This window comes from Neofelis nebulosa, chromosome 5, assembly GCF_028018385.1.
Source record: "Neofelis nebulosa isolate mNeoNeb1 chromosome 5, mNeoNeb1.pri, whole genome shotgun sequence".
Lineage (NCBI taxonomy): Eukaryota > Metazoa > Chordata > Mammalia > Carnivora > Felidae > Neofelis > Neofelis nebulosa.
In genome coordinates this window covers 78,551,691-78,573,631 of record NC_080786.1, presented here as the reverse complement: position 1 = coordinate 78,573,631, position 21,941 = coordinate 78,551,691, and the positions used below count along the sequence as shown (strand labels likewise).

At 46.2% G+C, this 21,941-nt stretch overlaps 1 protein-coding gene across 6 annotated transcripts in view; it reads right to left on the bottom strand.

Moving 5' to 3' along the window:
* Positions 1 to 21,941, bottom strand: part of ST6GAL1 (ST6 beta-galactoside alpha-2,6-sialyltransferase 1) — a 120,595-nt gene that overhangs the window by 6,070 nt on the left and 92,584 nt on the right. For all 6 annotated transcript variants that reach the window (XM_058730795.1, XM_058730799.1, XM_058730797.1 and 3 more), the window contains 2 exons: positions 14,464 to 14,561; positions 575 to 673 (listed from right to left, as the gene is read on the bottom strand). In XM_058730795.1, the coding sequence (XP_058586778.1) occupies positions 575 to 673; positions 14,464 to 14,561 (197 nt within the window). The remainder of the gene's footprint in view (positions 1 to 574; positions 674 to 14,463; positions 14,562 to 21,941) is intronic.

The window sequence follows — 21,941 nt, the reverse complement described above, 5'->3', positions numbered from 1 at the left end:
TGAAATGGAAGAATTCTGGAGACCGGAAGTAGGTCAAGCATGGTGATTCTGTCATAGGAGTAAGAGTAACCATTGTCTATTCCTGCTGATCTGCGTCAGAAATAACTGAATTAGGGGCGCCTGGGTGGCTCAGTCAGTTGGGCATCCGACTCCGGCTCAGCTCAGAGCCTACCTGCTTCGGATTCTGTGTCTCCCTCTCTCTCTGCCCCTCCCCTGCTCATGCTCTGTCTCTCTCTGTCTCAAAAATAAATAAAAAAACATTAAAAAAATTAAAAAATTTTTGAATTAGATGAACACAACCCCACTCCAGTGAGAAATTCGGGCCCTGTTACTCCTGATCCATACCATAATTAAGAGATGAAAACACGGCACCATGGGGCAGGGCGCGGAGGGCACTGGTATAGGACGGAAATACTTCCGCACTGCTATTCTGGATGAAGTGTGTTGTCCTCACACTGAAAGAGCCAGTCCTCAGGAATGGCCCAGGTCAGCCATAACTCTCAAAGCCAGGAACTGAGGGACATCTACAGGCAAACAGAAGACTCATCCCTACCTCCCATGGATACCCACTTACCTTTGGGATATCTGAATGGTAAACAGATGGGTCCCACACAATTAGGATTCCCTCATTGTACAAACTGTCTTTGAGGAAGCGCCCTTCAGTGGTGACCAACTGCAAGAAGAAGCAGCAAACTGTCACCTGGATGTCGACATGTAAACATTCTGCTTGTGGTAGTAACTGACAGGTCACAAGTACCACCTGAGGCCCCAGGGCCCATGAGGCTTCTAAGTTTCGGTGCAGCACTTAAATTTCAATGCCATATGAGACCAGCTGTCAACACTCACCCTAAAAGGCACATGTTGCCCAGGTGGAAACTGAGATGAACAAATGGCGGAAATCAAATCAAGAATTGTTTGACAATAAAAGCCAGAATCACAATAACCCCTCCCCACCTCGACCACTCACCATCACGAGGGGGAGACCTAATCAGTGTCACTGCAATGTCTCAAGAGCGACTATGTGAAGGTGGGTGGTCTGTGTACAACCCAGGCAACACCAACTTGTCATTGGCCTCGGAGGTCATTCAGCCATCTCGTCGCCCCCAAACCTCCCCCAAAGGTAGGAAGGCCCTGGGAGCCTGAAGAATATAACCCCACTTCCTCAGCATATCTTTGAGACAAGAAATATTAGTGGTGGGGATTATGTAGTTGCACTGGGTGTCAAGGAGTCCCCAGACAGTCACAGGGGGCCAGGGTGAGTATGGCCATGAGGTGAGTGAGTGGTTAAGGGACAAATAATAGCAGGCCAAGCCAGGGAAGGGGGGTGTAGGGAGAGGGAAGGTGTCCCAGACAGAAAAGGCAATGTGTGCAAATCCCCAAATGTGAGATTATGTGAAAGAGACTGCTGGGCATCACCCAATATTCATCCCTTCTTTCTTCCTTGGAAACAAACATTTCTGCTTGCCTCAATACAGGGCTATCTAAAATAAAGACTACCTGAAATAAAAATGTCCCAGCTTCTCTTACAGCTAAGCATGGCCACGTGATAAAATTCTGACCGAGGGTGTAGGAGCAAGTGTGACTTGCAGGAAGTGTCCTTAGAGGCAAAGTCATGCCTTTCCTTGTTCATTCCTCTTTCCTGCTGGCCCAAAGTAGATGTGATGGCTGGAGCTTCAGCAGTCATCTTGGACTGTGGAGTTGAAGCCCCAGGACTGAAGGGCAAATACACAAGGTAGCAGGAGCCTGGGTTCCTGACACACTGGAACATCATAACAGCCCTGAAATGTCTACCCTTGGACTTCTTTTACATGAGACAGAAATACATTTTTATCTTGTTAACCTAGTGTTGAGGGGTGGGAAGAGTGTTCCTGGCACTTATAAACAAATTTAGTTCTACTTAGTACAGTGAGGAGCTTGTCTGGGAATTGCAGGTTGTCCAGTGCAGCTAGGATACAAAGGGAGAGCTGGAAGGTACTAGAAAAACGTAAGCAGGGACCATGCCAGGGAACTTAGGGTTTCTTCAGTAGATTATGGGACCCATGAAGTCTTTTAAGTGAGAAGGATCTCAACAGACTAGTGTCCTGGAGTCTCTAGAGTTTCAGAGAAAGGAGACCAGGCAGAAGCTGCTGCTGAGGCCTAAGAAATGATGGAGAAGGAATGACGACAAAGAGTTACAACTGTCAGCTATAGACCTGCAGACTCGTTGGGTGTTGAAAGTGAAGGAAAGGGGGCTAAGGGTGACTTCCAGACCTCGGGTCATTTCCTAAAATGGTAACATGGAAAGAAAAGCAATGGGCATGTGCCACTGGGGGCAAGGCAGGGATGTGAAGTTCAAGGATGAGACAACTGGCCTTGAGTTCCACAGCTGAGGACCACAGGAACTAGGAACCGAACCCACATCTTCTGACTTAAGGGCGGTCCTCGGTCTGTGAGGAACATTGTTAAGTCCCGGCACAGATATTCAGTGCTGTGGTCCAAAGGCAGAGCAGGTGTCCCAACAAGCTGGTGGCAGGAAGGCCCAGGGAGCAGCGGCCAACCTCCCGCTGTCTTATACTTGTCTTCAGAATTCTACTGCTTCACTCCCTATTCCCATCCTTCTCCACCTCAAAGCAGCAGGTATATTGAGAGCATAAGTCTTTTCCTCAGCCATGCTTCTTTCTATGCCGAGTACTGACACCAGGTGATGTATGGGTACTCAGGAGGATTAGAGAGAACTGGAATTTTTAAGATGTCTCCAGCCCCTCTCCAGTAATCTTCTTAGTATATGAAGCAGGATGCAGGTGGAGCCAAGTTCTGGCACCCTAAGACTTTGCCACCATCTGTGGCTTCACTGTCCTCAGAAATCCCAAGCGAGCTGCTCAAAAGTCTTCTCCTTTACGATAAAGGAGAACAACAACGATAGCAGCGGATGCCCTTTAATGATGTTTACTACAAGCCAGGTACTTTCCATACAGTATCTCAGTTCATCTTCGCAAGAACCCCAGGAGGTAATTATTAATATGCTCATTTTATAAATAAGGAAATAGACACAGAGATGCTAAGAAACTCACCCAAGCCATCTTGCTAGTAAGCAAGGGGTCTGAACTAGAGCCCTTTTGTCTGGCTCCAGAGCCCATACTTCTGACCTACATACTGCACTGCCTCCCACAAAGAGGGCAGGGGTGGGTCACCCATGGGTCTTGGGAGGAGATGTCAAAGAAAGCATTTGATGAGGGACATAGACATGTCAATGGGAACGTTGCTTCTTGTGTGAGTTGTAGCAAGTCACAGCGGGAAGATCCTCGAGGGACGAGATCCAAATCTGTCATTTTCAGAGGGGTAAACTGAGTTCCGTAGAGAAAAGAGACTTGTCCAAGGCTACCAAGTGAGCTTGGGACAGAGCCAGAACCAGAGTCTAGAGGCTGGCTCCTCCCCGAGTGTCTGTTTTTCCCCCCACAAGGCTATATTCATAAACCACGAGGGCCTTAAATAAGTGAGCACAGCAACAGGGGCCGGGCCACCCTCAGTTCTCACCACACATGGTGGGGAAATGGCCATTCACCCAAGCCACTTGATGAGGCAAATGACAAAGCAGGACAGTAAGTGCTAGTTTATCCAGAGGAGGAACAGAAAGTGAACACAGCCAGGACCTGTGCGGGGAGAGGGAAGAAACTAGCAAAGCACTCCTCAACCTTACATGGACCGGGCTCTGTACTTACCACATTAATTCTGCTGTGAGATTTAAAGATGTCCTCAAAGACAAGAGAGCCTCAAAACTGCTTGGGCAAGTGGGGCAATGCTTCATGTCTAACCCACTCTGTGGTCTTAGGAGGGCAGCTGCCCCTCTCCAGGCTAAGGTAGCTTATTTATAGGACATTATCACCCTGTAAGGCCCTGCATGACCAGCCATGCCTGGACAGCATCTCAATCTGTCATGTTTTCAGCTGCAGCAGAAGGCACACGGGAGAGAATCAAAGTCTTTCCAAATGCTCCTGTACTTAACCTCGTGCAGAGTCTGACCTGAGTTCAAGGGATCCCAGGAGCCTCATGATGAGGAAAATAAGTCACTGCCATAGCAACGGAGCCCCAAGGAACACCTGCCAGGAAAAGGTTACACCAGGGAGATGGAAACCTGTTTAAAATACTCTCTCCAGTCACAGAGTAAGAAATGGTCACTGCGGAAAGTTAGAAAAGACAAGAATATACACATATATCTATATATGGAAGAATAAAATAATAACCCCAATCATTGCATTCTGCAGATCTTACCTGAATGGTTTTTATTCTTCCCAAATCTTTCTTCCCTCAGTTATGGACTGAACTTTGTATGTTGAAACCCTGCCCCCCAAACTGGACTCTATTGGAGATAGGGCCTTCAGGGCAGTAATTAAGGTTAAATGAGGTCACAAGGATAGATCCCTAATCTGAGAAGATTGATATTCTTACAAGAAAAGGAAAAGATGCCAAAGATCTCTTTCTCTCCACATGCACATAGGGGAAAGACCACATGAAGACATAGAGAGACGGTGGCCATCCACAGACCAGGAAGAGAGCCTTTATCAGAAACCAACCTTGATGGTACCTTGATCTTGTAGCTCTGGCCTCCAGAATTGTGAAAAAACAAATCTCCATAGTTTAAGCCACCCTACCTGGTGGCTTGTTACCTGGTACTTTGTTATGGCAGGCCTAGGAAACTAATATACTGTGTGTGTGTGTGTGTGTGTGTGTGTGTGTGTGTGTGTATACTGATATCTTAACTATAGAGTCTAGACTTAGTCGTTTTGTTAAACTCACACAGCAATTAAAGTCAATGTCTTCTTATTTATCCCTCACAGTATTTTCCAGCCCCAAACAGAGTATGAAAAGGAAGCTCTTAGGTTCCATAACTAGTCCAAGATCACACAGCCAGGAACGGATGGAGCTTGGATGCAAATCAAGGCCTGTCTGATCTTTTCCCACTGCACTAGACAACCTTCATTCAAAATAATAAGGGATAACAAAAGAAAGAGTGTGTTCTAGCTGATTCGCGAATTTGCCAGAGTCACAAAGGGGGTTAGTGCTATAGGGAGACAAACAAAGGGTGGTCAGCGTCTTGAGTAGATATGAGAAATGAAGTCTTGACCATGGTAAACTGGACCTGGACAGGAGGTGCCCAGGGCACCTCAAATGGAAAGCCACCAAGTCAGAGGGGCCTGAATTCTACCAGGCATCCCAGGAAGTCATCAAAAGAACCATAAGTATGGGGCGCCTGGGTGGCTCAGTCAGTTAAGTGGCCAAATCTTGATTTCAGCTCAGGTCATGATCTCAGGGTCATGAGACTGAGCTTCAAGTCGGGCTCCGCATTGGGCGTGGAGCCTGCGTAAGAGTCTCTCTCTCTCCCTCTGTCCCTCTTCCCTGCTCCCTCTGTCTCTAAGGAAAAAAAAAAGCCCCTTTCTGGAAGGGTAGATGACAACCACTTCCTGCCTTTTATAAGTGGGGTATGAGGGGATCATTTATTTTTTGTCCTTTGCCTATGGGGTATCTGGCCAGTCATGCAAAATTGATCTGGCTCTCGCTGCACTGCCCCAGAAGTAGGAGCTTGGGCAAAGATGGATCAATGCATTCATTATGTGCTATGAAGTATTTAAATAAGAAATCTGTCTCTAATCCAGAACACCGTGTATGCATATATTCAGGATAAAACGAATAATGATCAAACATTTAAAATGCAACAGATAAGTCTAGAATGAACTGGAATATCTTGTTATGCCAGAACATACAGAGTGATAAGAAAAATGATAAGAGCATGTATGTCATGGGGAAACAAGAGCTAGCTTGAAGGAACTCCCACTGGCCAAATCTAAAACCATGTGAATGGCAAAGTAATTAGGAACACTGATGAATTACAAACCATTGAAAAAAAAATACGGAATCCATGAGTTCTTACCAATAAAACATAGAGAAAGAAAGGAGAGGCGGGAGGGAGGAAATAAATGGGAGGAGGAGAAGTGAGGGTTACACTTACAGTAGAATTCTGAGTGCCAACCCAGTGATGCGGGGCAGGGAGAGCTATAGTTAGAAAGTACCATTTTGCAACCATCACAGTAAAGACTGGTTCAGGCAAAAGTGAGTCATGAATGCGAAATATAGGAGGAAATTTTGATGAGGAGCGGGACAGTGGCACAATATTCAAGTGTTCATCCACAGACCATAAAGGAAAAAGAATAAATGTTATGTGTATGTGTATCCCAATCCTGGACTGGCTCTTGTACTAAAAGAAAAAAAAAATGCCATAAAAGACATTATTAGGTCAATTAGGAAACAGATCTGTCTGGAATGCAGACAGATTAAAGTATGTTACCAGTGTAAATGTATGAAGTTCATAACTGTACTTTGGTTGAGTAAGACAATATTCTCATTCTTAGGAAATACAGACTGAAGTGTGTATTAACTTAGTCTGCTCAGGCTACTATAACAAAATACCAGAAACTGGATGCCTTGAACAGCAGACATTTATTTCTCACAGTTCTGGAGGATGGGTAGCCCAAGACTGAGGTACCAGCACATTTGGTTTCGCAGTGAGAACCCACCTTGTGGCTTGCAAATGGCTGCTCTTCTCCGTGTCCTCACCTGGTGGAATGAAAGTGAGCTCTGGTCTCGGTCTCTCTCTCTCTCTCTCTCTCTCTCTCTCTCTCTCTCTCTCTCCCTCCCTCCCTCCCTCCCTCTCTTTGTTCTTATAAGGCCACTAATCCCATCATAGAGACCCTACCCTCAAGACTTCATCTACATCCAGTCATCTCCCAAAAGCCCCACTGCCAAACACCATTGCACTGGAAGTCAGGGCTTCAACATATGAATTCAGGAGAGACACATTCAGTTCATAACATTCTGTCCCTGGATCTTCCAAAATCACATCCTTCCAACATGCAAAATACATTAATTCCACCCAACATCACCGGATGCCTCAACTCACTCCAACATCAACTCTAAAGTCTAAAGTCCTACGTCTCATGTAAATATCTAAATCACGTAAGGGTGAGGTAGTTCATCCTGAAGCAAAACTCTTTTCCAGCTGTGAACCCATGAAACCAGAAAAGTTATGTCCTTCCAAAATACAATGGTGGGACGGCATAGGATGGACATTCCCATTCCCAAAGGGGGAAATCCGAAGGAAGGAAGAAAGAGGTAACAGGTCCCAAGGAAGGCCAAAACCTAGCAAAGTAAATACCACTAGATGCAGAGGTTTGAGAAGAATCATCTTTGGGGCTGGGCCTGGGTGGTTCAGTGGGTTAAGTGTCCGAATCTTGGTTTCAGCTCAGGTCATGATCTCACAGTTCATGGGTTTGAGTCCCGCATTGGGCTCTGTGCTCACAGTGCAGAGCCTGCTTGGGATTCTGTCTCCCCCTCTCTCTCTGCCCCTCCCTGCTCTCTCTCTCAAAAATAATTAAATAAACATTTTAAAAAATCCTCTTTGGTTCAATGTCATGCCTCATGGACCCACTGGGGCCAGTCAGGAGTCATACCCCCAAGGCTCTGAGTAGCTGTCATCTGGCCTAATAAAACCACAGCAATGCCCCCCTCCCACCTTTGAAACCAAGGACGCAGCCCTGATGATTTCTGAATCACATTTGGGATCATGCTTTTCCTGCTGTAAGGCACAATGACAGTTTGCAGCCAAAGAGCTCTGTGGTCTGGTCCTGTAGTATCTAAGAAGCCCAGGAGCCTTCCTCCACTTCGTCCTGTATCCGTTTCCTTCAGCTCAAGCTGGCAGTGTTTCTGCTGAGGTGGCTGACTAGCTCTGTAGTTCACACCCTTGCTGATCTCTTTATCAAGTGGTCTTGGGCCACCCCTTAGTTTCCTCTTCAGAACAAGCTTTCTCATTTTTTTGCAGTATAGATAAGCCAAGAATTTTCAAATCTTTAAGCTCTGTTTCCTTTTTGCTAAACAATTCCTTTTTAAATTCATTTTTGTCTACTCCTATCTCACTGAAAGCAGTCAGGAGAAACCAAGCTACTCCTTCAACATTTTGCTTAGAAATTACCTTAGATAAATATCCAACTTCTTTGCTCAAAAGTTCTACCTTCCACAAAACATTAGTACTCAGTCAAAATCTCTGCCACTTTATAATAAGGATCACTTTTTCTCCACTGTTCAATAACATGTTCCTCATTTCCACCTGAGATCTCACTAGAATGGCCTTTATCATCCATATAACCTGCCAGCATTCTGTTCATGATTATTTCCATATTCTCTAGAAAGATAGAAGCTATCTCTCCAGCTCCCATCTTTTTTTTAACTTTTAATGTTTATTTTTGAGAGAGAGAGAGAGAGAGAGAGAGAGAGAGAGAGCGCGCACATGTGCACAAGCAAGGGAGGGGCAGAGAGCAAAGGAGACAGAGGATCCGAAGCAGGCTCTTCACTGACAGCAGTGAGCCTCATGTGAGTCTCAAACTCAGGAACCATGAGATTAGAACCTGAGCCACAATCAGATGCTCAACCAACTGAGCCACCCAGGCACCCTGGCTCTCCTCTTTTCGAGTCCTCACCAGAACGTCCCTTAGCATCTTTAGTTCAAGCATGCCCTCCAAATCTCCTCCAGCTTCTGTCAATTGCCCAGTTCTAAAGCCACTACACATTGTTAGGTTTTCTTATAGCTGCACCCCACTTCTCAGTACCAACAAATCTTAACTCAGGCTGCTATGACACAATACCATAGACTGGATGGCTTAAGCGACAGGCATTTACTTCTCATGGTTCTAGAGGCTGGGGAAGTCCAAGGTCAAGGCGCCAGCAGATTTGGTTCCTGGTAGAGCTGCCCATCCTGGCTTGTAGACAGCCACCTTCCTCACATGGCAGATATATCACGGGGACCCACACTCAAGACCTCATCGAAATATATTTATCTCTGAAAGACCCCATCCCAAACACAATCACATTGAAGGTTAGAGCTTCAACAAATGAGTTGATATAGTGGGGGGGAGGGGTATAAACTTTCTGTCCTCAGGAATTAATGTCTACAATATATACAACTTACTCTCAAATGAAAACCTATTCTGAAGAATGAAAAGAGCAGATGATACAGCAATGGGGTAAAATGAAAAAGTAATAGGGTCCGGATAAAGGCTATACAGGCAATCTTGGTTTTGGTCATATTATTGCAACTTTGCTGAAAGTTTCAAGTATTTGCAAATACAAAGCTCAAAAAAATTTTTTTAAAGAATTTGGAGAAGTTTGGAGGCAGTCCACTGAAGGAGCAGAAGGTTCCCTGGACTATACTCAACAAATATTTATTGCACACCGACTACATAATGGGCACTGGTCCAGGCATTTGGGTTTAAGAGTGAACCAAACAGACAAACGTGCCTCCTCTTGGAGCCCATACGCCATGGTGGGAGAGCCAGGCAATAAATGAGATGGATAACCAGGATGATGGTAGAGATAGGCGTGGACTGGGAAGGCACCAGCAGGGAGCCAGGGAAGAGTCTGACCCAGCTGTGACGAGGCCTTCGTTCATCCTGCACGGGTCTGCCATTACCCTATGTGGGTTGTGCGGACCACCTTTTCTTCCTGGGCCTCGGTCATCCTGTTCGGAAAATGAAATGACCCCACAAGATCGTGGGCTCCACAAGCACAGGGAACACGTCTGTCTCTGTTTTACTGCTGTTGCGGGCTGCTGAATTCCAGCTCCCTTCACAGAGGCTGGCACGGAGCAGGTAATCAATGAGAATTTGTGGCATGAATTCGTGGCTAGTTGATCTCCAAAGTCCTTTTACGCCCTGTGAATTCCAATACAAAGGATGTCCTATCACATCAGACATCACACCGGATTCTGTAGACATTAAAAGGATAATGAGGGAATATTATGAACAACTTTAGGCCAATAAATTCAATAACTCAGAAGAAATGAACAAATGCCTTGAAAGACACAAACTACCAAAGCTCAGTCAAGAAGGAACAAGTAACACGATTAGCCCTAAGTCTATTAAAGAAATTGAATTTGTAGCTAAAAAAAACTTCCCACATGGTAAATTATAGGTCCAGATGGCTTTATTGGCAAAACCTACCAAAATTCAAAAAGAAAAAAAAAAAAAAAAAGAAAAAGAAGAATACTAGTTCTACACAAACTCTTCCAGAAAATTGGCAAATGAGCCTCGATCCAAATCCCACCTCTAACATTTCCTTTCTGCTCTCCCCTGAGCAACTCACTGAGACTCTTCGAGCCTTGGTGTCCCCACTGAAATGGCCTCACTGAAATGGTGCTCATACCAACCTGGGCCTGAAACAAGTATTGAACAACTGGCACAGGCTATGGTCTCAGGATAAGCCCCTGTATGTGATCAGAGAACGTCCCAGTTGAAATCCAATCAGCACACATTCTGGCCATGCACGCGATGTAGGCTTTCTCTCCCCAGCCTGGAAGAACTTCGTAGGCAAACCTACCATAGCCTTAAACTAAAATATTTACAGGATGGGGGTTTACATCTTCACTAATTATCTGGAAGAGGTGCCTAAGAAGAGGGCAGCCTCCCAGATCCAAGAGACTTTGCAGGGCTCCTCCGTGCTCTCTCTTCTCGATCGCTGCCACCTACCAGTCTGGAGATCATACCTATTCTCTCCGAGGTCATACTCTCCAGCCCCAAAGTGCCCAGCATGGCCTGGAAATCCTGCTCTGTTCCTCTAGCTGGCCCCTTCCTCTGCTCTCCTCTTTGCTTTCTTTGCTTAAACTTCCTCTACAGAAATCCCTCTTCCCCTCAGCCTCCCTACAAAAAGCCTCCTTTTCTTTACATCCTCCTTTGCAGAGAAAAAAGAAGCCCTTTCGTCCTTCCATTATAAACCACCTCCAGCTACACTTTTCCTAGGCTTCTTCCCTTCTGACTCCGTCCCATGGGGCTTGATCCTCAACTGGGCTTTGGATCAACTCCCTCCTCCCCATGATTTACTTATTATCATCTCTTTTTACTATATTCACTTCCTCCCTCTATTAACTGGTTTCTCCTCACTGACTTAAAAACATTTTTTTATTGTGGTAAAATACAACATAAAATGATCCATTTTAACCATTTTTAAGCGTACAGCACAGTGACATGAAGTCAATTCATGCTGTTACACAACCGTTGCCACCCTCCATCTACACAACTTCCTCATCTTCCCAAACTGAAACTCTACACCCATTACACAATAATTCCTCCTCCCCACCCCAGGATCCAGAAATCACCGTTCTACTTCCTGTCTCTATGAATTTGACTCCTCTAGGAACCTCATGTAAGCGTAACCACGTAGCATGTGCCCTCTTGTGACTCTCTTCCCACTGTCTTTTAAACGTACTCCATTCTCTCCAATCTAAAGAATGAGAAGAACAGAAACTGGTCCTGGAGCCTTCGACCCTCTACAGCTATCGTCCTACTTCGCTTCTGCCCTTCAGAGCCAGCCTTCGTGAAAGAACTGTCCACATTTTCCTTTCCCACTCACCCTTGACCCTATGCTCCAATGTGGTTTCTGGCTTCACCACTCTCCCCGACAGCTGCTGTTGAAGGTGCTGGGTGGCCTCGCTTTTGCCAACGAGAGAAGAGTGTTTTTCAATCTTTACCTCTGTTGGCCTCAGCAGAGACAGTGCTGATTACTTCCTCTTTCTATTTTTGTTACCCAAAGCCCTGGGTAGAACTTCTGCCTACACCCTGTCCCTCATGCTCTCATCCGGCCCCGCTGTTTCATCGCCTCACAGATAAAGATGACTCGCAAATTCCCACGTCCGGCCCAGAGCCCTCCACTGAACTCCAGCCCCCTCTGTACAGCTGCCTGCTTGACATCTCTTCACAGGTATCTACCAGACAGCTCCGATCAACCCTATCCAGAGCCACGGTTTTTATCCTACCCTCCTCTCTGACCCTAGCCCTCACAACCCAAAACGTCTTCAAGTTACTTACAATCCCTGTGACTTCCGGCCGGCCAGCCATAAAAGCCCAGTACCACCTGCTGCCCCTCTCCCTTCACCCCTCACTAACACCTGTGGACCACAGATGCCCAATAGCTCTTGAACCTGTTCTCTTCCCACCCTCCCCCTCATTTCTACTCTGCGGCAACTACCGGCATTTCATTAACTGTGGCGAACTGTGCCTCCTAACTGTGCCTCTCTCCACGTGCTGCAGGGCCTCTGCTCAGATGGATGCCGGCGATGTTTGCCAAGTGCAAGTCTGGTCATGCCACCGAGGATACTCCTGACCACAGCGCCTTGGCTCGGAGCACCCTTACGTTTGTTCAGCCTCAGCGCTCACCACACCCCCATGTGCATTACTCCCTCCCCGGGCCCTCGCCTTCCCCTGCCCCCTTCCACACATGGCCTTACCCAGGCTGTTGCCTCTTCGTGAGAGGCCCCAGCCCTTCTCATCCTCTACGCCTACACAGCTGTGTCACCTCCTCGCAACTCCTGATATCCCTGATCAGGGAAAATTTCCCTCTGTGGGCCCTGGTAGCACTTTGATCCTGTCCTCTGCAGTTCTCTGTTGCAACTTTCTATGTCCCTGCATGACGATTGTATCTGTAGGCAGCACATGAAAGGGCCCACTGTATCCCCCAAGCCCATCTCAGTGTCTGCCCACGTAAAGGTAAGAGTGGCCATCATCCATCGATGTATGTGCCGGGTACGAGGTGCTCGGCATGGTCTTCTGGCTTATTCCCCATAACGACCTTGTGCTGTGAGGAAGGTACTATTATCCTCCCCTCTCCACAGAGGAACAGACGGAGGAGGCTTAAGTAACTTCCACAAGATCATTTAGCCACTACGAAGCAGAGCGGGTTTCAACCCTAGGCGGCTCTACATACCGCCTCCTACCTTCCACTCAGTACTGCCCATAGTTGTGAAAGGGGACGATGGGAGGGAGAGAAGGAAGCAGAATAAACATCTCTCCTGGATATTCAGGAACCATCTTGCATAGAAGTACAGGTTAAGCCTTAGCACTTCCTGAGGTGCCCTCCAGCTCCAGGATTTCTTGGACTGGGTTACAAGAAGGAAAAGGAGAAAGAAGGAAAATCTCGTCCCAACTCCTCTGCCTGATTTCCTAGATTTGGCAGGGTCCAAGCAGCCAGGAAGTTCTAGCCTCATCTGCCTCTACAGGGCAACACAAATCCATACCCCACCCCCACGATAGCCAGATCTGTCTGAATGTCTCCTTCATTTCCTATCGGCATCTCTGTCCCGCCGATACCACTTTTTAGAATGCCTCCCTATCACTATTTCTCCAAATCCTGCCCATCTTTCAAAGTCTAGCTCTGATGCCACGTGCTTCAGGAAGCCCCTTGCTGACCATTCTATTTTTTTTTTAATCTGCCCTCTTATAGTTTATAACAAAAGTAGACTCGAACCCAAAGTATACGGTTAAATAATAAATAGGAACTGAAAGCACTTAGAGTCTACTGAGGATAGAACAGTGACAGAAAGTGACATCATCATCAAGGGATTTGAGTAAGAACGGAAAACAAGATGGCACCCACTTGCAAAGAAGTTCAGTTCATCAATCCTAGTTCCCTCATAAAAAGGTTCCTAGGAGTGTGGGCCTCAAATGGAAAGTGGGCCATGTAGGAGGCAGCTTCTGCCCAGCTGGGGAGTTCCTCAAGGGCAGGCAGTGAAGAGATCACTGTCTGAGAAAAACAGAAGTGGAGCCCTGGCAGAGGAGTGGAGAAATGCAGGCCTCCTGCAACACTGCAGAAAGGGCATGATGATCACCCCAGAATGCACTCCATGCCCACGGAGTCCCAGGCAACGGACAGAGTCTAAACACTGACGTAAAACAGCCAAAGTCTGTGTGTTTACTCAGAGAACAGAAAACACTGACGGTCATGAGTGGGGTGAATGGGTGTCCAGACGTCTCATGCTAGTTTTGATACTCATGTCTTCCAGTTTTTGGGGGTTTTTTGAAACCACTAATTAAAATCTATTAACAGAACTCTGTGGCAAGAGTATGTCTCCAGTTTCTATTCGTTTTGAGAAATCAGCATATGCTACCTGGAAATACTTCAGGAAGCCAATTATCTAGGGGAATTCATGAGGTAATACATGAATTCTAACGCCATATAACACATAATCATGTGGTGATGGTGTCTTTCAATATTTGCAGACTATTTTACAGCTTATGAAGCATGTCCACATTCTTGCTTCACTTACTTTTCACAGCAGCCCTCACTGTCTGATATTCTCTGCTACGTTGTCCCTCATGCAATACTCCGGATATAACCTGGCAGCTACAAGGACTGCATAACTCTGTTTTCTCCGGGCACTGGACACCTCCGTTAATACAAGCTAATGCCCCGGGAGCTTTTTCACGAACACATCACCAGGTTGGGTCTTGGGATCACTGTCTTCTCCTTCTCCAGTGAGGAATCCAGGACTCAGGAAGGTCATGGGACTTAATTCATTTGGCATCTTGGATGTGCTCCTAGCAGATGGGTTCTACGTTAGAGCCCATCCTGTGGTCCTTCCCTCACTCCAGAGCTGCACAGAAGAAGTTTTACCTGAGAATTCATCAGGCGAATAGTGGTTTTCGTGCCCACATCTTGTTGGAAATTGGCTGTGGGCGCCCCATTAAATCTCAGGACTGCGTCATGATCATCTATAAACCACAAGGAAACAGAAAAGAGGTGATGAGCGCCAGCAACATGAAGAAACAGAGAATGGTCTGGAGGGAGAGAGGGCAGGAGGAAGGGGAGGGGTGACAGAATAACACTTCCCAATCTTTATCCCATCAGGACACACAGGGGGAAAGGGTCACATGCGTACGGGGCAATCAGGTACCGTTTGCAGACAGAGAGGACCACCTGTCCGCCCGGCCACAGAGAAAGCTAAGGAGGCTCATACTGCGGCATCCCTGAAATCCACTCAATGGTTCCAGTGTGCCCGGGCGCAACAGAAAAGTGAACGGGGCCAGTGTGCTACCGAAAGTACAATCACTGTTCCAGCTACCAAAGGAGCAAACCAAATAATCTTTTGGTATTACCAGTAGGTCATACTTCTCGATCCCTGTCAGAAAAACAAAGACTCTACCGTAGGCTCAGGGTAACCCACGAGTGCAAAGTCCCCGTAGCACTCTGAAAAGCTTGCAGTGCTCAGGGAATTGGAAGCATTTATTATGGCACCCAAGACACCTAAGTGTTCCATTAGGAACCTGAGGCCCAAAGAAGGGTCACAAACCTGGGTGGTGGCAGAGATGGAACAGCAGGTCGTAGATCTAAACTGAACCCCACATTTTCTATTTAAAAAGAAAACCTCTTGGGGTACCTGGGTGGCTCAGTCGGTTGAGCATCCAACCCTTAGTTTCGACTCAGGTCATGATCTCACGGTTCATGAGAGTGAGCCTCGTGTCTGAGATCGAGCTCTGTGTCATCGGGCTCTGTGCTCACAGCACAGAACCTGTTTGGGATTCTCTCTCTCCCTCTCTCTGCCCCTCCCCCATGCTCGCACATGCACTTGCTGTCTCTGTCTCTCTCAAAATAAACAAATAAACTTTAAAAATACTAAAATAGGGCAGTCAGTTAAGCGTCCGACTTCAGCCAGGTCATGATCTCGCGGTCCGTGAGTTCGAGCCCCGCGTCAGGCTCTGGGCTGATGGCTCGGAGCCTGGAGCCTATTTCCGATTCTGTGTCTCCCTCTCTCTCTGCCCCTCCCCCGTTCATGCTCAGTCTCTCTCTGTCCCAAAAATAAATAAAAAACGTTGAAAAAAAAAATTTTTTTTTAAAAATAAAAATACTAAAATAAATGAAAAAAAAAGCCTCTTTGTCAAAAGCAATGTCTTCAATCCAGGCAAGATCAAACAGGACATGTTTTTAAAAATCCATTTACTCCCTGTCTCTAGTTCCCCGTCCTTGTAGCCATTTCAGCAGAGCTTGGAAGACCTGGAGAAGTTTCTCTACGTGGCACTGACCAATCTCATGGAGGACAGAACTAACGACGTTTAAGATCTATCCCAACCCTGAGCCAACCTCCTATGAGCTCATCCCATTTTACTTGATCAAGCAAGTTTGGGGTTCACCCATAAAATCTGCACAGGGTTTGGAGGTCAGCCCAATTCTCTGCTGTTGTATTTCCCTCCTTGTGGGAAATTTATTTGGGGTGGTTCGTCATCCACAGAGGTGGCATCAAAAGGTGGGGGGGGGTCGGGACAATACAAGACGATCCGAAAAAAGAATACGCATAGAGTTAAGGGATGAAATCCTCCCTCTTTATTTCAATTCTAATCTAGGTCTTAAGCCTCAGGAGTCTAGACATCTCAGCCACAAAAACAACCTGATCTTAATCCTAGGACAAATTTTATCAAAATGGGCTTGGAAGTTACATGACATGTCCATAGTCCGCACTTTATCAGCTTACAGGGCAGGCATACTGAACTGCAAATAGGGCAGAAGGCGTATCTTTACACAACTCAGATTGCAACACATTTGGCAGAACTGGTCACTGGCTTCAAAAGTGACCGGCGGTAATCACACCAGAAACGTAGATGCATCAGGAACTTGACTTAGTCAGCTCCCCCATTTCACAGGCGAGCAAACGACTAATCTGAGCACCCCAGTACCAAAAAAATGACAAACTCAGATGGAGTAACTGAGAATTGAATAAAAGGACTATTTCCAAAGTTCTGGGTAGAATTTACTTTTTTTTTTTTAAGTTTCGCTATTTATTTTTGAGAGACAGAGACAGCACGAGTGGGGGAGGAGCAGAGAAAGAGAGGGAGACTGAGAATTCTGAGCAGGCTCCGTGCTGTCCGCACAGAGTCCGACACGGGGCTCAAACTCACCAACCTGTGAGATCATGACCGGAGCCAAAACCAAGAGTCAGATGCTTAACTGACTGAGCCACCCAGGCACCCGGCAGGTAGAAGTTAAAGAAATCAACAAGGAATGGGTGAAACCCCAGGGATGGCCACAGTGGGAGCCATTCCTACCCTTGCACCTAACGTGGCAAGCAGAGCAGAGGCCCTGAACTGAAGAAGGCCACCTGTCAGGACTGGTGGCTGTTAGGGGAATACAGCTACTGCTAATGTCTAGGCAGTGAGAAGGGAATCGATTCCTCAACCTCTCTCTCCTCCTTGCCTGATTTCTCGGCCTGAGGGTAAAGAGAGAGAGCAGGGCTCAGAGACAGAGAGAGCTGCTTGAAAGGAGCTGAACTTTTAGTCGGGGAGAGAAGCAGCCTGTGGTTATTCTGCACGGAAAGAGCTGGGGGCAGGGGGCGGGGGGGGACAGGCACTCCGACTTCACTCTCTCCCTTCTCAGTTTTACAGCAGCACTTGTATTGTCCAGTCCCAAATAAAAGCCAGAGGAGAAGGAAGCCCAGCTGACATGGTCCCAAATGTAAATTCCCAGGGCACAGAGTCAGACAGGAAAAGGAAGAGAGTGGGTCTGGAGGGCTAAATGGAGAACACCCAGCACCAGAGGCTTAGGATACATCCTTGGTATTGACCATCAGGAAACAACATGTTTTTGTTCATTCAACAAATACTGATTAAGCACCTACTTCTGTCGGGCACAGTTCTAGGTGGTAGAGACAATGGCCATGAGCAAGAAAGATAATAAGGTCCTTGCCCTTAGACCTTAGATCTTGTAATCTACTGCAAGGAGGAAACCAATAAATGAGCCCAGCAACCTCTACTCAAGATAATTACAGACTGTGATTAATACTATGGCACAGATAAAGCGAGCTGTGTAACAGGGGCCCTGAAGGGATCTCCTTTGTATGGAGTGATGATTTGGGACATGCTGCTGCCATCCAAAGGGAGGCCAGGCACAAGAAGGGTTTAGGGAAGTATGTTTCAGCCAGAGGCTGCAGCACTGTGGGGACCCTAAGGAGAGTAAGGACTTGTCTGGAGACGAGTGAGGTGAGAGAAAGAAAAGATGCGTTAAAGAAGCTGGCAGGAACCCGGCCACACAGGCTGTGGAGGCCACAGGTATGAAGTCTGGATTTTATTCTAAGGAAGAAAAAAAAAAATCAATCAAAGAAGAAAACTTTAAAACAGGCCACTAAATTGGGCTCATAAAGAAAGAGGACAGCATCCTCGTTTGCCAAAACAGTGCTTTGCCAGTGAAGGCAAAGAAGTTCTGAAATCAAATAGGCCTCCAGGAAGTCGCCAGGAAAAATCCACAGCTACTGGGAGCCCAGCAAATGAGCCCTGCAAGGGGAAGGCTGCAGAAAACAGGGGCCACCACTTCTGTTTAACTTAGAATGAGAGAAAGAGAGGGACACAAATTAGAAAATGAAGAAATAAATGCACCACCATATGCTCAGGATATAACTGCATGCCAAGAATATTCAACAGAATCAGCTCATTAGTAAATTCATCAATACACCAAAATCTACCGCCTCCAGGTATAGTAACTCTAAATAGCTGGAAATAATAATGAAAGAAATTTTATCATAGTTTAGACCAACCTCTTTGTGTATTTTCAAATGAGCTTAATAAATCATGTAAGCATATTTGGAAGGCTGAATTCTGGTTCTGGTCAGGAAAACTAGATATAATACACATCAGGGTGAGGAAATTATGGCCTGAAGGCCAAAACTGGCCCATTCTCTGTTTTGCAAATAAAGTTTTATTGGAACATAGTGAGGTTCATTCATTTACTACTGTCTAGTTTGCTTTTCCACTACAACCGCAGAGTTGAGTAGCTGTGAGAGACACTCTATGGCCTCAAAACCAAAAATATTTGCTGCCCAGCCCTTCATGGGAAATGTCTGCCGATCCCTGATACAAACAATCATACCTTCTGAGCTACACAATCCAGGGATGTCTTCTCAGTCCTCATTCTGCACAAGAACTCCATCTGTCCAGAATCTGCCCAAACTCCACTCCCCTTGCCTTGCATATGACACACACCCAGTTCTCCCTGTTCCTTCTCACTGGCCTTCTGAATGTCTCCGCCTTCCCTGTTCTTTCTCCACCTCTTAATGTTTATTTATTTTTGAGAGCGAGAGAGACAGAGTGTGAGCAGGGGAGGGGCAGAGAGAGAGGGAGACACAGAATCTGAAACAGGCTCCAGTCTCTAAGCTGTCAGCACAGAGCCCGACGCAGGGCTTGAACTCACAAACCACGAGATCATGACCTGAGCTGAAGTCGGACGCTCAACCGACTGAGCCACCCAGGCGCCCCTCTCCATCTCTTGAATGTATACTTTCTCTAGGTTTTCTCCTCAGCCCTCTCCTGGACAAAACTATCACCTCAGCACAAAGGACTCCTCAATCTGATCTCCCACCCTGACCCTACCCTGGAATCAAATACCCAATCGCATAGATATCTACCCAGGAAATTGACGAACACATCAGACTCAGCATTTCCAAGACAGCACCTGTCTTCCTCTAGAAGCAGGCTCCCCTGTGATAGGAGACAGCCCACTCCCAGGCTAGAAACTCTGGCACCTGCTGATCACTCAAGGTCATTTCTAGTTAGACACCAGTTTCTGCCTCTTCTCAAATCAGACCCACCACCACGATCACTGCTCAGACAATCCTGGCACTTCTCCCCCGGAAGTTCTCAACTAGAATGCCCTTCTCCTATGGGAGAGCAAGTAAGTGAGAATATGAAGGGATTTTTTTTAAGATGATAAGGGATTCATCACATCAAAATTTTTATTTTATGTTTTATTTGAGAGAGTGAGTGAGTGAGCGGGAGAGGGGCAGAGAGAGAGAATCTCAAGCAGGTTCCATGTTGAGCATGGAGCCTGATGTGGGGCTCAATCCCACGACCCTGGAACCTGAGAGTTGGACACTCAACCGACTGAGCTATCCAGGCACCCCGCTGTCTCTGTTTTAAATATTGCTGTTCTGCAGAAGATCTTGTTAGAAAAGTGAGTTCTGTCACTACCAATAAGCACAACACTATAATGGATATTTAAAAATAATAGAAGCACTGATTCCTACTGTATCTTCAGGTCCTGAGATTCTGTAATTTTACTGATTACATGAGGACTAATTGTCTCTTTTGGCCTCACCTACCTGAATAATTTTCAGCCTTTCTGTTTGAAAACCATTACGGGAGTAGGAATTCTTAACCTGGGGACTGTGGACCAACTTCATGGGATTCATGAATCCCTAAAATCATGTGCAAAATACCTGTGGGTTAGGTGTGTATAAAGTGTGTGTGTGTGTGTGTGTGTGTGTGTGTGTGTGTGTGTGTGTGTGTATTAAATCAGTCTATGCATTTTTCCAGAGAGAAAGTCCATAGCTTCCAGCCAATTATTCTTAGAGGTCTCTGTGACCCCACAAGGTTAAAAGTCAGAATCTATCAATTTGCTTTTTTAAGAAATCCTTCACAGTTAATAAAGATGGAAAGCCTGTCCATATTTATAAACATGTGTGCAACACAAAGAAATGCAGTTGCTTTAGGCTCCTTAGTTCCCTTATTTTGAGAGAATGTGTTTTCCATCCTTGTGAAATGAATCAGGCTAAAGAAAGCGAAGCACAGGAAGCCTTCCTCTTCTGTCAGGCTCTGGAAGGTCCTGGAGCAGGTGAGGTCATATGTCTCCTTTTTTATTCCCTGCACATAACTGCCAGGAAAAATGGTCTGAAAGGCTCTCAAAGGAAGAAAAGTAGACCCAAATGGGATTCTCTGCAGCAGAAAGAAGTGGTGAGATCACATTTTGTGCTTCCCCAAATAGTCAGTACTTCCTAATAAAAGCTGCCAAGGTGACTGGCCCCACCCCCACTTCTGCTTTTGCCTTTCTGGTTTCTTTGGGGCTGTGTTTTCTAAAAACTCAGTGTGGAGGTTTTTTGTTCATCCATAATGGATCCTTTCCTCCATCCTTTCTTTCTTCCTGATTTTTGCTCTGTAGTGGTCATGCTTAGAATATCCCAGGTGCTAGCTGATGTTCTTTTTCACATGAAATCATCACTGTCTGCCGGGGCAGAATTGCGTTGCGGTTTCAGGGACAGCCCGATACTTCTATGAACTGGAACCGCCATCTGTATTTTTATGCACCGCATACAAGTTTGGAGTGATTTGCATAAAAGTTAGAATAACCTTTTTCTATAGACTAGAGTTATAGTTTCAACTGTGTATTTCCCTGGAAAAACTTTGATCTTGAGACGTAACAAAAATTGCACGTTGGACTTCAAATGTTCTGCTTTTTAATAGGGCATCTCCTCTGGGCATTTAGCCTAACAAATGTTTCAAGGAATTCATTCATTCTTTATAAACTTTTTTTTTAAGTTTATTTTTTTATCTTGAGAGAGAGAGAGCAGGAAGGCTGAGAGGGAGAGAGAGAGAATCCCAGGCAGGCTCGGCACTGTCAGCACCGACCCCGATGTGGGGCTCGACCTCAAGAACTGTGAGATCATGACCTGAGCCGAAATCAAGAGTCAGACACTTGACTGAGCCACCCGGGCATCCCTCATTCATTCTTTTATTCCTTCACGGATCTATCAACAACACAGAGCAGGAGCTTAGAATACAGAGGGGAAAGAGAGGGGGTAGGCCTTTTGCTGAAGGCCTGGGAGCATCAGGCAGCATGCCTCTCCCATAGCGTTCCCACTCTACCTGGAACCTGTCCAGCTATTTCTCCACTATTGAACATATTGGATGGTTTCAAATGGTTTGCTCTTACACACTGCACCACTAACAGGGGTTTGGGGCGGATAACTTAAGTGACTAGAGGGGAAATATCCACCGCAGTGGGTCCAAAAGACCAAACAAAGTAAGGTTAGTTTCATGGCTCCTTTTGTGTCCCTTGTAAAACTGTTTGCCCGAGGGATTGTGATAATGTGCCGTGTCTCCAGCCTCAAACCAGCCAATGGTGGGCACAGTAATTTTCAAATATTTTTGATACACATATATGTAAGGTCTCTTAGATTTGTTTGCATTTTCATTTGAAACAATAGCATACTTCTAAAACATTATAACCAACAGGGATAACGCTTACTGTGCACCTGCTGTGTGCCCAGCGTGCCTTGCTTTTTAATCCTCCCAGTAATCCCGTGACGTCGGGACAATTACTGTTCCCATTCAACTGAT